We start from the raw sequence: 18157 nt of genomic DNA, 5'->3' as shown, positions 1-18157 counted from the left end.
GAAGCACGAGGAGTGTATTTCTATAAATACTGTATACAGCTACATCATCACAACCCAAATAGTTCTTTTACACCAATTGTTGAGATATCGTCTCATAATTTAGATTTTGAATGAATAGATTTGCAAACATGCATATAGTTATAGACAATAGGCCTACAATTGACATATACTATAATTGTCTTGGTGGACAACAGTATGACTTTTAATGTGGTTTTCTTAATGTGGTTTTCTTCTATTTTTCTAACCTGATCTGATACACGGAGCTATACCGCGAATGGAAACATTAGCGGACGATGGCTGCACGTGTGGTTTATTTCTGTGCGACTTCAGTACAACGAGTTTCCACACACACACACACACACACACACAGGTCAGAGAGCCAGGCATCAGTGAAGGTTCCTCCCATTAGGCTTGTTAGCTAAGTAGGTCATCAACAGGAGCCAATGAGAATCAGTGTGAAATCTGTCACAGGCAAAGCATATGAGATATCTGTACCAGGTAGAGCATATGAGGCCGCTCATGAGCATTGTATCAAGACTAGTATCATTTTTTAAATGTTTTTTTTACATTGAGGCAGCATGTTCACAGGAATCAGAGTGACATACTGCAGTTGAGTTGCTGTTGTTTCACCTTGTCTTTGTTGAGAACATGTCGCCAAAAGTAAGAATGTTATGCCCCGCCATCCTACAGTACGAGCTACTTCTCTCTCACACACACACACCACGACCTTATCCAGTGGAAATGTAAGTGTTTCACGTTCAATGTTTCAATGTTTCTTTTGCTATCCTCTGGGACATGAGCTCTGCGTGAATCTGGGTTTCCCAAAATAAAGTAAATAAAATCTAAATCATCCAAAAACAAAGGTTGGGCGCCCCACTAGCGGATGGGATCATGTGGCCACTCGGTGACTCTTGCTGCTGGCTCTGTGCTCGTTCGTAGATCGAATGGGGGGGAAGTATCATCAATTTAGCTGTTTTTGCAATTATAACTGTGAACATAGATGGTATTCATCTTTACTTGTCATGACTATATCTAAATTATACACAAAACCTTTGATTATGCGTGTTGCTCAACCAACACATATTGCAGAAATATGCAAAAATATATTGTTACCCCACTTCAAAATATGATGGACTGTTCCCCCATTCGAAGTTGAAAGCGGGAGGAAGTTGTTGTTACGGAGTGAACCTGTACAGAGAAACGGGCCAGAGGTTAGGACAGCGGGATTCACCGAATGAATGTAATATACATATATAGAACATATAACATGTTATTATTAGCTAGCAGACTACATATTAAACCTATGGCTAAAGTAGTTAGTCGCCACTGCATTTGATTATTTGACTCATTGAGCTAACTACCTAGCGTTAGCTTGTTTTAGGAAACTAGCCAGCTAGCTAGCTAACAACAGGCATGTTATCTAGCAGCACTACACTTGATTTTCTAACATTGCAAGCGACTGTGTTCCCTTCACTAGCTGCTGTCCAGTCGGTTGTCTTGAGTCTTTGAACATGCCATAACTCTAGCTGACGATATCAGCTGTCTGGACTACCTTGTGTATTTGCGTGTTGCGTTGCAGAATGGACGTGACAACATGTTTGAAGTCTCTCCTGCTGGCCATACAACAATACAGGGACAGCAGGTCTGCTCACAACACAGCCCAGCTCCAGAAACAAGTGGAGGTAGGTTTTCACTGGCGGATAATGGGATTATGGACCAACACCACCCAGTAGATTTTGTATTGTTTGTTACACGGTAGCTTAGTCCTTTACACAGCGACTGCTTCTTACTGCTGCTTGGTTCCATTGTACTGTGCTAGATCTATAAGGAGCTACCACCTGTGCCATCTGACTGAACAGGCCCTCTTCGACATGGTTTGCCCAGACCGTAGCTGTCAAACTCAGTGTTCAACTTAACATCTTCAACGTGTGTGTGTGTGTGTGTGTGTAGGAGGTGTCTGGGCTGCGCTGCGGTCGTCTGCTGTCCTCAGGGCAGGTGTTGCCCAGCGAGTGTGTGAGCGGACTGGTGGAGCTGGCCGGAGACCCCAACACTGTCCCTGCCCTCACAGGAACCATCATCTCTCTACTGGCCCAACTCGGTAGGCACTGACGACACTACAACTGCCCTATCCTCTCCACTTGTCTGTTGCCTTCTCCTAAATCAATCCCTACCCTTCAGAGGTAACCAATAGATGTGAAAGCATTGGAGAGGTGTAAGCGAACCAGTGAATTTCCCACCTTGCCTTTAGGAGGGCCTGGGAGCTATTATGGTATTGCTTATGCTTGTCTGATACGTTCAGATCCAGATGAAGTTCAGTTCCCAGGGGTTGGTTTTTGGTTGGTGAAGACATGTGGGGTGACAAGCGGAGTCTCTCCATCTCATTTACCGTTTACACTCCCCGTGTTCCTCTCTTACACTCACATCACACACTCCCTCGTTCCCTGAGTGTCTCTGCCTCTGTTCTCTCTCCCCCAGCCTGTGACGATGACAGCAGAGAGGTGCTCCACAGCAGCTACAACCTGACAGGCACTCTGGCCTCTATCATCCACTGGCACAGCGCCACCCCAGGGGAGCCACTTGTACTGCAGGTAAGGGGGACTATGCAACATTCAACCCATCTTGTACATCTCAAACAGCCCATTCTGTGTGAAAGTGCCACTCAATGTCAATGAAAGTAAATTGTGTGTGTGTGTGTCACAGTGTTTGCAGGTTCTGCAGAGGCTCACCTACAATACACGGATATTCCACTGTCCCAACTATATGCACGAGCTCGTAGCTTTCCTCGTGACCAACATGTAAGACACCTCTCCTCTTTGTTGCGGAAACAAATGTATATATGTATGCAGGTTGTTGATTTTGTCCCCTGTTTCTCTCCTTCCAGCCAGTCTTATAATGATGACATCACCATGCCATGCCTGGGCCTGATGGCCAACTTGTGTCATTACAACCTGTCAGTGCAGAGCCACATCAAAGCTCTTGTGAGTCTATTACAACGTGTGTGTGTGTGTGTGTGACTATACATGAGATTGTGTGTTTTGTGTTTAATCGCAGACTAATGTGAAGCCAATCTATATGTTGACTAACCTTATTGTGTGTATGTTCCTTCAGAGTAATGTGAAGGCGTTCTATCGTACGCTGATTAACTTCCTGGCCCACAACAGTCTGACAGTGGTGGTTTTTGCCCTCTCCATTCTGGCCAGCCTCACACTCAACGAGGAGGTTGGAGAGAAGGTAGGCTACACACACCTGGCCGTAACAAACCTATGGGCTTACCCCCCTGTACTGTACTATACCATACCTTACCATCGTTATCATTTGGTTGGATTTGTCTGAAATATGAAAAACTCAAATGTGTGTGTCTGTCAGCTGTTCCACGCCAAGAACATCCACCAGACCTTCCAGCTCATCTTCAACATCATCGTCAACGGCGACGGCACGCTGACCCGGAAGTACTCCGTCGACCTCTTGGTAGACCTGCTCAGGAACCCCAAGATAGCTGACTACCTCACCAGGTACACACAAACACACACACACAAGCACACACCACCTAAAAAACACCAAGAAACTTAAGTGTTGTGAATTTGATTTACACTAGTTCTCCTCCCCCCCCCCCCGGCTTTCTGTCTGTAGGTATGAGCACTTCTCGGTGTGTGTGTCCCAGGTTTTGGGGCTGCTACATGGTAAAGACCCAGACTCGGCTGCTAAGGTGAGTGGGCCCAGGATAACACAGAGCCCATATACTGTAGTTTAGTTCAGCAACACTCTACCACAATAGACACTGCTGCTCACATCGTTGTGTCTGTGTCTGTGTCTGTGTCTGTGTCTGTGTCTGTGTCTGTCTGTCTGTCTGTGTCTCTGTGTGCACGTGTGTAGGTGCTCGAGCTACTCCTGGCTCTGTGTGGTGTGTCAGGGCTGCGTTCTCTGCTGTGCGACATCGTGTTCCGGCCGGCCGCGCCGCGACTCCGAGCCGTGGGCCGCAGACAGGGGGCGGGGCCGGACTCTGGACAGAAGGCGGAGACCGGTTTGGCGCTCGTCCAATGGCTGAGCGCCTCTGCGGAGGGGGCGGAGCAGTGCTGTCTGCAAGCCTTGCAGCTGCTGACTGAGCTACTGGAGGTACGGCAGCCCCACTGGGACACACGTCACACATCACACCGTCTCACGGACTTTGTCAAATAGGAGATTTGCTAAATGATATGGCAAGTAGTGTGAGTCATTTGGTCAAAGTGGTGTATTTCACTGCTTTTTGTAACGCCAACAGTGAGATGATCGGAAAGTCGACTCCCATGTAACTTGGACTGACCCATTCTCTTTCTCTGTGTAGGAGGCGTTGGGAGCAGAGAGTGTGTCCGTGTGTGTGTTGGGGTTCATCGAGGTGCTGGTTCCCAAAGTGTTGGGTCTACTACAAGGTCTGGACTCGGAACAGGGGGACACTCGGCTCAGAACACATTGCCTACGCACCACACACACCACCGACCTGCTCCTCGATATCCTTTACCGTGTGTGTGTGTGTGTGTGTGTGTGTGTGTGTGTGTGTGTGTGTGTGTGTGTGTGTGTGTGTGTGTGTGTGTGTGTGTGTGTGTGTGTGTGTGTGTGTGTGTGTGTGTGTGTTATGCCTTAACTCTGTCACTCCTGTGCGGTGAGGACTCAGCCAGGTGTGTGGTGGCTCGCCAGGTGAAGGCTCCGCTCTTCCTGTCTCAGGTGGAGCGCCTCCTCTCCTGTTGTCACGGCAACGACCCGCTCACCTGCCCCCCCACCGGCTCAGAAAATGACCTGAGGTGAGTGGCTCTCTCTCACACACACACACACAATGACTATCGCCCTGTAGCACTGACCCCCATCATCATGAAGTGCTTTGAACGGCTAGTCATGTCTCACATTAAGTCCATCCTCCCCCCCACCCTGGACCCCTTTCAGTTTGCATACCGAGCAAAACGTTCCACAGAGGACGCAATCTGCTCTGCTCTCCACCCAGCCCTCACCCACCTGGAAAAAGCACTCATATGTGAGAATGCTTTTCATAGACTTTAGCTCAGCATTTAACACCATAATCCCGCAACAACTGATCTGTAAGCTGGACCAGCTGGGGCTCAACACCTCCCTCTGCAACTGGCTGCTGGACTTCCTCAGCGAGAGACCACAAGCAGTACGAGTCGGCAACAACACCTCGAGCAGCATCACACTTAGCACAGGGGCCCCCCAAGGCTGTGTGCTCAGTCCCCTGCTCTTCACCCTGCTGACTCACGACTGCACACCAACCTACAGCACCAATCACATGGTGAAGTTTGCGGACGACACAACTCTGGTGGGTCTCATCTCCAAGAACGACGAGACCCACTATAGAAAGGAGGTCAACCTTCTGACCACGTGGTGCAGAGACAACAACCTCCTGCTGAATGTCAGCAAAACGAAGGAGATTGTGGTCGACTTCCGGAGAGGGCACACCGAACACCCACCACTGACCATCGATGGTGCTGCTGTGGAGAGAGTGAGCAGCACCAAATTCCTGGGGGTGCACATCAGTGAGGACCTCTCCTGGACCACCAACACCGCATCACTGGCGAAGACAGCCCAGCGGCGCCTCTACTTCCTCCGCAAGCTGAAGCGAGCGAAAGCTCCCACACCTATCCTGACAACATTCTACCGAGGCACCATTGAAAGCATCCTGTCCAGCTGCATCACTGTGTGGGGCGGTAGCTGCACCGAACACAGTAGGAAAGCACTGCAACGCATTGTGAACACAGCTGCTAAGATCATTGGTGCCCCACTCCCTTCCCTGCAAGACACTTACTCCACCCGCCTCACCCGCAAAGCTACCTCGATTGTGAGCGACGCAAGCCACCCCGCACACAGTCTGTTCAGCCTCCTGCCTTCTGAAAGAAGGTATAGGAGCCTCCGTGCCCACACCACCAGACTCACGAAAAGCTTCATACCCCAAGCTGTCAGGAAGCTAAATTCTCTCCCCTCACTTCCCCCAGCCACATCCTCCAAGCTGTCAGGAAGCTGAAACCACCACCCCCCCTCCCAACCCTTCAGCCCCCCCCCCCCCCCCCAAAAAAACACTACGGACTCTGGACAATCCACTATTCCATTGCTACAATGCACTATTGCACTATTATTTTTTTATACAGAATACACAGTATTTGGCTGCTATTTACTGTCTTTACTGACTGCTCTTTTTGCACTGTTTAAATTATTTTTATTGAATGTTTTACTTTTAGTATGTGTTATCTGTTGTGCCTGGGCACTTTATCTGTCTCACCGTGGGAGAGTGAGAAACGTCCTCTCGATTCCTTTGTATGTCTTGACATGTGAAGAATTGACAATAAAGCCACTTTGACTTTGACACAAACACACATATTCTTAGAACACATAAATCAAATGTACTTTCAACTTGCGCTACGGTGAATCAGTTGAATACAATCCAATTGATGTGTTTTTTGTGGCAGTCAAGTGTGTGCAGAGGCGGTGTTGAAGACTCTGGAGTTGATGAGTAAGCTGAGACAACAGGTGAAGGACATGGAGACCAGCTTCTACAGGATCCTCCAGGTACCACACACACACACACACACACACACACACACACACACACACATCAGAAGGGGGAGAAAGATATGAGTATATGAAATAATCTCTTCTTCTGCTTCTAGGACCAGAGGATGGTCACTCCCCTCTCTCTGGCTCTGACGTCCAATCAGAGAGAACGAGTTCAGACCGGACTCCGCCTACTCTTTGAGGCCACACCTCTTCCAGACTTCCCCTCGCTGGTGTGAGTGACTGACAGAACAGACACACACACACAGACACACACACTTCACTTTAAGTCACCAACACAGACCAAGTTACGTTTACCCTCATCACAAACACAAACAGACCAATTGTCCAGATCACGTCCACCCACCCACCCATTCTTCCATTCAGCCACCCACCCATCCGTCCACCCACCCATCCACCCACCCACCCACCCACTCACCCTATTGGTCGTGTTGTAACCGTCTGGTTGTGGGGTCTTCTGTCTCAGTCTGGGGGAGAGCATCGCTGCCAACAACGCCTATCGCCAGAGGGAGGCTGAGCAGTCCGTCAAACGTGTCGCCGTGCAGGAAGCCCCGCCTCGCATGGGGAAGAGCCTATCAGCTCAACCCTCCCCCTCAAGCCCCTCCCAGCAGAGCATCCACAGCCTGATTGAGAAACTACAGAGTGGCATGGAGGTGTGTGGGTGGGTGGGTGGGTGGGTGGGTGGGTGGGTGGGTGTGGGTGTTGCAGCACCGGTGTGTGTGCATTTCTCTGTTGGAGCTGCAGGACCTGTGTGTGTGTGTGTGTGTATGTGTTGCTGACGTCGCTGTGTTGCAGATGCAGGACCAGGTGAAGGACTTGCGTGTGTCAGAGATCATGGACGTCTATGAGCAGAAGATCTCTGCTCTGGCGGTGCGTACACAGCCACGGGAACCATACTGTGACAACCGTTCTGCTCTCTCTATTTCTATGCACTGACAGTCTGTCTCTCTCTCTGTCAGTCTAAGGAGGGACGTCTGCAGGATCTGTTGGAGGCCAAGGCCCTGGCTCTCTCGCAGGCTGACCGCCTCATTGCACAGTACCGCTGTCAACGAGCACAGGCCGAGGCCGAGGTGACACACACACACACACACACACACACACATACAAACAGACACACACACATACAAACAGACACACCAACTCTCTCTCTCTCTCTGTCTGTCTGTCTGTCTGTCTGTAAGGCTCGTCAGCTGGCATGTCTGCTGAAGGAAGCGGAGAGGAGGAGAGAGGCCCTGCAGGCCGAGGTGGGGGGTCAGGTGCTGGAGGCGGAGAGGGCCAAGGCGGACACGGAGGAGCTGCTCCAGCACAACGCCAGGCTGCAGGCTGACTCCCAGGAGCACCAGGCCCTCAAAGGCTCCTATAACCAGCTGCTCAACAGGTCGGGAAAAGAAACACACACACACACACACACACACACACTGCTCATGTCTCAACAGACTGCACGCACGCACTGCTTACGTCTTTACAGATAACGCACGCATGCACACACACACACACACACACATTCACAAACTCACACTTGCTGCTCATGTTTCAACAGATCTCACACACACACACACTGCAGTGCTCAACAGATGAGACACTCTGGCTGCCGCCCCCCTACGTGGTGTTGATGGGTATTACCAGTTGTCCGATGCGTTTCCTGCGTGTGATGACCTGTTCCCTGTGTCCCCCTGCGCAGGTTCAACGAGGGCGAGCGTCTGCTGAAGGAGCTGCAGGCGGCTCACATCTCCCTCACCAAACACAACGACACACTGAGGAAGAACCACGACACTCTACGCCTGCAGCACGACAAGTAAGACACACACACACACAGACAGACACCGCACACACATAGAAACAGTATTAGATTAGATTAGATTAGATTCAACTTTATTGTCATTGTGCAGAGTACAAGTACAGAGACAACGAAATGCAGTTAGCGTCTAACCAGAAGTGCAAAAAAGCAGAAAAGTGCAGTGTGAACAATATATACAGGTAGTGCAGTATATGAGCAGTATAAGTAGTGCAGTGTCAATAACAGACAATAACGGCATCACAAGTCTTTTTACAGCTATTTGTATCCTCAAACCCTCACTACATCCAACTATACACCCTCCTCTATTGTCAACATCGACACACATTCACTGCGGAATTTCAAAGGTTTGATCCGGAGACCAGAGGTGTAGTGTGCTTCCATTTATAGCCCCTCTCTCTCTCCTTTCTTGCAGAGCTGTATCTGAGGTGGCTGAGAGGGAGGAGCAGATGGCATCCCTCCAATCACAGCTGCAGCAGAGAGACCGTGACATTGCAGGTTAGTGGACCCTGCTTTGAGTGCCGTGTGTGCGCGCCATAAGCCAGGTATGTTTTGAGAGTGAGGGGGGGGGGGGGGGGAATTCACTGAACACCAGAAAAACGAACTCGTCCTCATAAAAGGGTTGATTTAACTTGGCAATAAAGAATGTAATGTTTGTAATGTAGTAATGTTTTCATGGGAATAAACCAAGTGGGATGACGAACGTGTTTTTCATTCTCTCTTGTTCTGTCCCTCCACATTCAGGTCTGAGAGGTGAGTTGCGACTTCAGAAAGAGAGGGAGAGAGAGAGAGAGAAAGAGAGGGAGGAACTGGAGGAGTCTGTGGACATTCTGAGGAAAGAGCTCAACAAGACTGAGCAGGCCAGAAAAGACGCCAGCATCAGGGTAAGCACACACGCACGTGCACACACACACACACAGGTTCCTGTGACCGCATCAGTCCACTGACCTAAAGCCTAGGCAAGTCTTCAGGTTTCAAGCAAGGCTCTGCATCATTCAAGCGGAGGGTTGGGTACTGTTAGGATTTGATCCATCTCGGTACTATCTCCACTTCTTCGTTATTGATTCTGTTAACGGTTCCCAATTAAAATAACGTTTTTTTTAACTAACACTAACAATATTGCACATTACGGTACTAGAGATGCACCGATCCCATACTTAGCATCAGTGTCTGGCCGATATTGGCCTAAAATGGTGGATGGGAGATAGGGAATGCCATTGACTAATCCGATGCTATGACACAAACTATCAGAAAAAGTTGCCAAACGCATGCGTCGTTGACTGGCGGCTGCACAGCTGAGATGACACTGCAAGTGTAGTGACAACTAAAACAACCATGTCTGGTATCGGCAATAAACATGTGGTATCAGTGCATCCCTACACACTACTTGACTCAATGTATAGGTCAATTCAGTACACTACCACCAAAGATACAGGGACAACCCCGAGGCCAATACAACTTGTGCCTCTTTAAGCTGTGTCCCTTTAAGCTCGCCAGTGCATGCCAAGGCTCACTAGCGGCCGGCTAGTGCTCAAAGCCCGGTACTTCGAGCCTAGTGAACAAGCCTGTTTGAATTTCCACAGTTGGGCTTTCTAGTCCTGCCCCGTATCATCTCCAGTTTGTTTACATTCTGTGGTTTGTCAGGTGGCAAACTATGGAGACACTAGCCACACACCAAATCCTCCCAACAGGTTCAGGTAACTTAAGCACTTTATGACAATTGTATTTGTATAGCTAGCCAACTCAAGCACTTGGATGATAAGAATATCCCACCCTCACCCTTAACTGCGCCCCTAGTCCTGTTTGACCTCATAAGGACCGTGGGAGGTTTGGCCTTGGCTTGCACTGGAACACACAGCGTAAGCTCCGCGGTGGAAAGCCAGCTTCTTCTGGCCTTTTATAGTCGCCTATTCTCCTGTCCAGACCCGATCTCACTAGAACCTAAAATCCTGACTCGTGTCTTGATGACAATTCCTCACTGTATATTCTGTAATCCACCGCTACACGAGTAAGATAGCTAGGCCGAGACTGAGCCTGGGTGTTTCCTACCCTTTCTCCCCCACTCTGCAGGCCTCGTCTCTGGAGCTGCAGAAGAGCCAGGTGGAGGCCAAGCTCCAGAAGAAGGAGGATGAGCTGAACAAACACTCCACCATGATCGCCATGATCCACAGTCTGAGCAGTGGCAAGGCCAAGAACGAAGTTAACCTGTCCCTGTGAGTGAGTGAGTGAGAGAGAGAATGAGCTGAACAAACACTCAACGATGATCGCCTTGATCCACAGTCTGAGCAGTGGCATGGCCAAGAACAACGTTAACCAGAGAGAGAGAAAACCTGTCCCTCCGTTTCATACACCACCTGTCACTGTTGAGACGCAGGCTACAACAGTATGCTGTAGGATTGGAGGAAACAAGAAAGGAATGGATGGTTTTTAAAAATCTAAATTAGTAATGTATTTCTGTGTATTGTCTGTCATTTTAATGTACATCTGCCATTAATTGCCATTTACTGTTTTTAAGCCTATTGTCATGTCATATTTGTGATTATTTTAACATTTTCAGTTTTTCTGTCCATTTGTCTGTTGAATAAATGTAGACTGTGATTTACCTGTTGTGGTCATTTACTTACTTCTAGACAGTAAAAGTGTTTGTGCGTGTGGGGTCAATTGAATTCCAAATCAGGAAGTACATTGAATTAAAATTGAATGTTTGCAAATCGGACATTCAATCATTTCACAATTAACTGAAAAATAAGCTTTTTCTTTTTCTTTTTCATTTTTGAATTTTACATGTGGTCCTTATCTGCTGCTGAAAATGAATTTTCCCTTGGGGATAAATAAAGTACTACTCTACAAATCTCTGTGTCTCTCTCTACAGTGTGTGTGTGTGTGTGTGTGTGTGTGTGTGTATGTGTGTGTGAGTGAGAGGGCCTTGCATTCAGATGTTAGGGCATCAAGTAGACAGTGCTCATTTATGTATCTACTCTAACAGGGATCCTATGTTCTGCTTGACTTTCCCATTGGATTTATTCTAAGAAAACACAGACATTAATGTGTTGATCTCACGTTGATCTGTGTGTGTGTGTGTGTGTGTGTGTGTGTGTGTGTAGCTCTGGTATGACGAGGCTTTCGTGGAACACAACTTTGTTTGATGACATCACTGTCCTACGCCTCCCATCAAGCATGGTTTGGTTGCCAGAGATCGTTCTGGAGAACAAGTGAGACACACTCCTGCCTTTGTGTCTGTGTGTGTTTCTAAGTCTGTGTGTGTTTCTATGTCTATGTCTGTGTGTGTGTGTGTGTGTGTGTGTGTGAGAGAGAGGGCCTTGCATTCAGATGTTAGGGCATCAAGTAGACAGTGCTCATTTATCTACTTCTGCGTTTGTGGACATACATACTGCATTTCCGATCAGGCAACTTCTCTCCCTTTAGTCCCCACTGCCCCCTTAAACACTATCTCTCTCTCTTTCACACACACACACACACACACACACACACACACAAATTCTCAATGTCCCCATACACACACCCAAACACATTCTCACTCTGTCCCCTTACACATTCTCACACTGGCTCCCTTTCCCGTATCACTGTGGTGGAAGTTGAGGATTGCGTGTCTATTTTCTACCCTGGACTGTTTCCCCACCTGGTCCTGTCTGTCAGGGTGGCAGTGAGCCTTGGGGGTCGCCAACACAAGGAGAGACAGCTTCTTTCTACTTCACAATCCATACGGTGCCAAACTAGAAACAAGCATGAACCTCTGGTTCTTTGGACCGGGAATTACCTTCTTGTTTGCACTCCTGTTAACGGGTAAGTCACTGACACCAGGCCCTCTACTGGTAACTAGCCCATGGTGTACCGGAACGGGCCGGTTTAAACCGGTGTTTATTTTTATTGTTCTTGTGAGTTGTAGACTATGAGTTCTATGGAATTGTCTTCCCTCATCCCTCTTCTAGGATTCTATGGCGGTCATGTAACAAAATGGGTGAATGTTGTTGACAACTTAATTGATAGGATTATGAGGTGATTGTTTATTAATTCAGGATTATGTATAAAACCTAACTTTTCAGGGTAAAAGCTAAGATACGATATGAGTGTCACTGTGTAGACGAGGCATATGAGTGTCACTTAATGTGTGTGTGTGTGTGTGTGTGTGTGTGTGTGTGTGTGTGTGTGTGTGTTGCAGAGTGCTGGGGCAGGAATGAGGAAGAGCGTCTGATCAACCACCTGTTTAAAGAGAAAGCCTATAACAAGGAAATACGGCCTGTCGAGAAGCAAGAGGATGCTGTCGATGTGTACCTCGCTCTCACACTCTCCAACCTCATCTCTCTGGTACACTGTGTGTGTTTGTGTGTGTGTGTATGTGTTGTGAATGTCTTTCACTGGTATGCATTTGAGTGGTGTGTCTGGGTCTATGGCCTGTGTGTGTGTGTGTTATAAATACCCCTATCTGATCCTTCCGGCTCAGTTTTAGAGCACAATGACCTAGTCAATTAAACAGCCGTTATGGGTGTCCAATAGCCGCTTTTCGACAGCGGTGCCAAGACTTACCAGCAGCAGCTAGTTCTCAAAACCTGGTGCTTCGAGCCTAGTGAACAAGTCCAAATTACCACAGTTGAGCTTTCTAGTCCTGCCGCGTACAATCTCCAGTTTGTTTACATTCTGCACTTCGTAAGGTGCCAAACTATGGAGACACTAGCAACACACCAAATCCTCTGGTTCAGGTAACTTAAGCACTTTGTGACAATTGTATTTGTAAAAAGCGCTATTCAAATCCATTCGATTGTGTAGTTACAGCCAGCTAACTAGGATTATTGTTGACATCCACCAAGTTCGCTAGCCAACGAAAGCACTTGGATGATAAGAATAAACCATGCCCTTAGCCCCATTTGGCCTCATAGAACCAGGGGGGGAGGGGAGGCTCATAGAACCAGGGGGGAAGGGGAGGCTCAAAGGACCAGGGGGGAAGGGGAGGCTCAAAGGACCAGGGGGGAAGGGGAGGCTAAAAACCTGAGGTTTAAGCGCCAAATAGGCCTGGAGAAAGCCCTGTTGACCTGAGTGAGTGTGGAAAAGCAATTGGCCTGCACTGGCATACACAGCGTAATAACACCTTCTTCCCTTCTCTTATTCTGATTCATTCCCTTCTCTCTCTCCATCCATAGAAAGAGGTGGATGAGACACTGTTGTCTAACGTGTGGATGGACCACGTGAGTTAACAGGGATCCTATGTTCTGCTTGACTTTCCCATTGGATTTATTCTAAGAAAACGCATAGACATTCATGCGTTGATCTCACGTTGATCTGTGGGTGTGTGTGTGGGTGTGTGTGTGTGTGTGTGTGTGTGTAGCTCTGGTATGACAAGAGGCTTTCGTGGAACACAACTTTGTTTGATGACATCACTGTCCTACGCCTCCCATCAAACATGGTTTGGTTGCCAGAGATCGTTCTGGAGAACAAGTGAGACACACTCCCGCCTGTGCATGCGTGTGTGCATGTTTCTATGTCTGTGTGTTTCTAAGTCTGTGTGTGTGTTTCTATGTCTATGTGTGTGTGTGTGTGTGTGTGTGTGTGTGTGAGTGTGTCTGTCTGTCTGTGTGTGTGTGTCTGTCTGTGTGTGTGTGTGTGTGTGTGTGTGTGTGTGTGTGTGTGTGTGTGTAACGTCTAGTGTCCTCTCTCTCCCTCAGTAATGATGCCCAGTTCCAGGTAGCCTACTACTGTAACACCTTAGTGTACCCTGACGGCCTTGTTACCTGGCTGCCTCCCGCCATCTTCCGCTCCTCCTGCTCCATCAACGTCAACTACTTCCCCTTCGACTGGCAGAACTGCACCCTCAAGTTCACGTAAGGCTCCACCGGGGGGCACTAACAGGACTGTCCCACTGTATGACAATGACAAACTGCCACCATATTGAATATATGGTAGACTTTGAAAAAAAAAACAACTGTATGTATTTTGCAATGGTGAATGTTAACTGGGATCCTTGAGACGGCCGGCTCCAACGTCAGACCATTGAAGTCCCAAGGATCCCATTTTGCATCTACATTTAACATTTAGCATTTAGCATCTACATTTAGCATCTACATTTAACATTTAGCATTTAGCATCTACATTTAGCATCTACATTTAACATTTAGCATTTAGCATCTACATTTAGCATCTACATTTAGCATTTAACATCTACATTTAGCATTTAACATCTACATTTAGCATCTACATTTAGCATCTACATTTAGCATCTACATTTAACATTTAGCATTTAGCATCTACATTTAGCAGCTACATTTAGCATTTAACATCTACATTTAGCATTTAGCATCTACATTTAGCATCTACATTTAGCATCTACATTTCACAACTGTCTGTGGGAACCGTAATACTTATGATGACGTTACGGCAGTAAACCTGTAATAGAATGGCACAGACATTCTCCTGTAGGCCATTCAAACTCCTTTTCCCGTGCAGCTCTCTGACCTACAATGCTAAAGAGATGACGATGCATCTGAAGGAGGAAATGGACCAAAATGACACCTACAAGGTGGAGTGGGTAGTTATCGACCCTGCTGGTTTCACAGGTACACGTGGCGCACACACACACACACACACACACACACACACACACACACACACACACACACACACACACACACACACACAGAAACTAGTACCGTGCCCGTAGACTGAACGGGGGATGACTTGAACACAGTGACTGTCTTCAATGGAGCAAAGAGGCAAAAAACTGAAAATCAAAAGTCTTCCTCTCCTCTTTCCCTTTCTCTCTTCCCTCTTCCCCCTTGCCTCCTCCCTTCCCCTCCATTGTAGAGAATGGGGAGTGGGAGATCATCCACAAACCGGCCCGTAGGAATGTGTACAAAAACATTCCTGTGGAGACCAACAAGCACCAGGACATCACCTTCTACCTCATCATCAAACGCAAGCCTCTGTTCTACATCGTCAACATCATCATCCCCTGTGTCCTCATCTCCTTCATGGCCTCTCTCGTCTACTACCTGCCCGCAGACAGTGAGTACAGCACCACCGCAACATGACCATGTAACCGTAACAAGACCATGTAACCCAGACAGTGAGTACAGCACCACCGCAACATGACCATGTAACCGTAACAAGACCATGTAACCCAGACAGTGAGTACAGCATGACTGTGACATCCGTATCCGCGACCCCAACCATCACTGTAAACCTGACCCTATGAACTGATGTCCTTTATCACCACCATAAACCTAATACGACCACAACTCAACCACAGCCAAAACCACTAAAGCCTAAAGCCATGATCACCAAGCTGTAAAAAGAACTTAACCACCTACTGACTCTGTGTGTGTGTATGTATGTGTATGTGTGTGTGTGTGTGTGTGTGTGTGTGTGTGTGTGTGTGTGTGTGTGTGTGTGTGTAGGTGGTGAGAAGATGACTCTATCCATCTCAGTGCTGCTGGCTCAGTCTGTGTTTCTGCTGCTGATCTCCCAGAGGCTGCCAGAGACTTCTATGGCCATACCTCTTATTGTCAAGTAGGTTACACACACACACACACACACACACACACACACACACACACACACGCGCACACACACACACACACACACAACTCTTGCGTTGGTGTCTCATTTCCAGATGATTTGGTTGATTTGTGGTTGTGTTGCGGTAAGGTACCTGATGTTCGTCATGCTTCTGGTCACGGTCGTGGTGTTGAACTGTGTGGTCGTCCTCAACTTGCACTTCAGGAGCCCCAGTACACATGTCATGACAGAGTGGACCAGAGAGGTAAACACGCACGCACGCACGCACGCACGCACGCACTCACTCACTCACTCTCTCTCTCTCTCTCTCTCTCTCTCTCTCTCTCTCTCTCTCTCTCAACACCTCTCTACCCTACTTTTATTGTTTGTGTGTGTGTATGTGTATATGATGGTCTATCCTCTCCCAGTTCTTCCTGGAGAGGTTGCCCCGCCTCCTGCATATGTCCAAGCCTGCGGAGTCAGAACCTAAATGGGAGGGGGCGTTGCCGCGGAGATCCAGCTCAGTGGGCTACATCGCTAAGGCAGAGGAGTACTTCAGCGTCAAGTCACGCAGCGAGCTGATGTTTGAGAAACAGTCTGAAAGACACGGGCTGGCCACAAGAGCTACACCCGCCGCAGGTACAGACACACAGACAGACAACACACACACAGACAGACATAGTTAGAGACACACAGACATACTTACAAACACACAGACACACAGATGACTTCTGCATGCGTACGCTGGGTTAATGTGCTGAATTAATTGGCGTACAATATCTGCTTTATTTTTGGTGTGTGTAATGTGTGTGTGCACCTGCGCGTGTATGTAGCAGTGAAGCCCCAGACCGATGGAGAGGTGACTGAACAGCTGTACTCTGAGATGAAGCCGGCCGTGGATGGAGCCAACTACATTGTTAAACACATGCATGACAAGAATGACTACAACGAGGTGAGAGAGAGAGAGAGAGAGAGAGAGAGAGAGAGAGAGAGAGAGAGAGAGAGAGAGAGAGAGAGAGAGAGAGAGAGAGAGAGAGAGAGAGAGAGAGAGAGAGAGAGAGGGAGGTGGTTGGTCATCATCATAACAGTATTCATGTTCAAATAATGTCGAGCCTGTCTGTTTGGGTTAGGCCTAGAATGTAGACGTCCTCCATTCTCTCCCCCTTCCTATGTAATAGGTATGTTTGTTCAGTGACTGTGAACATGATTCTAAATGAGTAGACAGTTGACGCCTGCCCTTCTCTCTCTCCCCCTCTACTGTCTCTCTCTCTCTCCCCCTCTACTGTCTCTCTCTTCCCTCTATTGTCTCCCCCCCCCTACTGTCTCTCTCCCCCCTCTACTGTCTCTCTCTCTCTTGTCTCTCTCCCCCCTCTACTGTCTCTCTCTCTCTCTCCCCCTCCTCTGTGCAGGAGAAGGATAACTGGAGTGGTATTGCTCGTACAGTGGATCGTCTGTGTCTGGTCCTGGTCACCCCAGTCATGACCCTGGGCACCATCATCATCTTCCTCATGGGCATCTACAACCACCCCCCACCGCTGCCCTTCGCCGGGGACACCCACGACTACGTGGAGGAGAACAGGCGCTACGTCTGATACACACCAGACACACACACACAGTTACACTCATATATATATATAATATACACACACACACTCATATACACGGTCATAGTTACACTTTAAAGCCCCCTCCCTCACCTCACTCTCTTCACACACTCCCACACCTCTTCCTCAGAGGCCTGGGTTCTCTGTGTCACTGCGTTTGTTTTTACATTGAAGGTTCCTTAAATAGAATAGCTTTGTGTGTTATCGTATGTACTAACGATACAGTGGGTTTGGACTAACTTGACTATTACAGACATACTGTATATTCATCATATTCATAATATACAGTATATATGTGTGTACTTTTGAATACATATGCAACCAAAACACACTTACATTGTGTTGTACTTACTGAGATGTGCTTATTTCTCATCATCCTCATACCACTGATCCAGGTGTTGCTACATGGGGACGAGAGCTTGGTAGTACTACCAGTAGGTGGCAGTACTACCAGTAGGTGGCAGTACTACCAGTAGGTGGCAGTACTACCAGTAGGTGGCAGTACTACCAGTAGGTGGCAGTATGGTGTTGTCCTGGACTGGACCAGAGCCATGCTTCCACATTCAGGATACAAATTGCCCTTTGGCACAATCATGTTATAATATACTGGCTCTTGATTGGATAAATAACAGGATTTTGTATGTGGGGATTGGTTGGCAGTGAACTTGAACTTGAAAAGTCCTACATGGTCCCTGACAAA

General features: G+C 48.0%; 2 protein-coding genes across 2 annotated transcripts; both read left to right on the top strand.

The window, feature by feature from the left end:
- Nucleotides 1–1202: 1202 nt before the first annotated feature.
- Nucleotides 1203–10945, top strand: cip2a (cellular inhibitor of PP2A). The gene is made up of 22 exons (XM_083684632.1): nt 1203–1240; nt 1580–1682; nt 1951–2098; nt 2476–2588; nt 2701–2795; nt 2882–2978; nt 3109–3231; nt 3367–3512; nt 3631–3706; nt 3874–4113; nt 4322–4484; nt 4628–4775; nt 6447–6546; nt 6648–6766; nt 7019–7205; nt 7348–7422; nt 7512–7622; nt 7734–7930; nt 8234–8347; nt 8763–8845; nt 9092–9231; nt 10418–10945. Exons 2-22 carry the CDS (start codon nt 1581–1583, stop codon nt 10562–10564), a joined length of 2724 nt encoding a protein of 907 aa, XP_083540758.1. The 5' UTR covers nt 1203–1240; nt 1580; the 3' UTR covers nt 10565–10945.
- Nucleotides 10946–12087: 1142 nt separating this feature from the next.
- chrnd (cholinergic receptor, nicotinic, delta (muscle)) lies at nt 12088–18156 on the top strand. Its single transcript, XM_083672545.1, has 12 exons — nt 12088–12151; nt 12528–12673; nt 13504–13548; nt 13689–13798; nt 14026–14181; nt 14804–14913; nt 15161–15361; nt 15754–15865; nt 16004–16118; nt 16282–16492; nt 16687–16805; nt 17263–18156. Exons 1-12 carry the CDS (start codon nt 12094–12096, stop codon nt 17443–17445), a joined length of 1566 nt encoding a protein of 521 aa, XP_083528671.1. The 5' UTR covers nt 12088–12093; the 3' UTR covers nt 17446–18156.
- The last annotated feature ends 1 nt before the right edge of the window (nt 18157 follows it).

This window comes from Argentina silus, assembly GCF_951799395.1.
Source record: "Argentina silus genome assembly, chromosome: 1".
NCBI lineage: Eukaryota > Metazoa > Chordata > Actinopteri > Argentiniformes > Argentinidae > Argentina > Argentina silus.
This window is presented reverse-complemented; position numbering and strand designations above follow the sequence as displayed.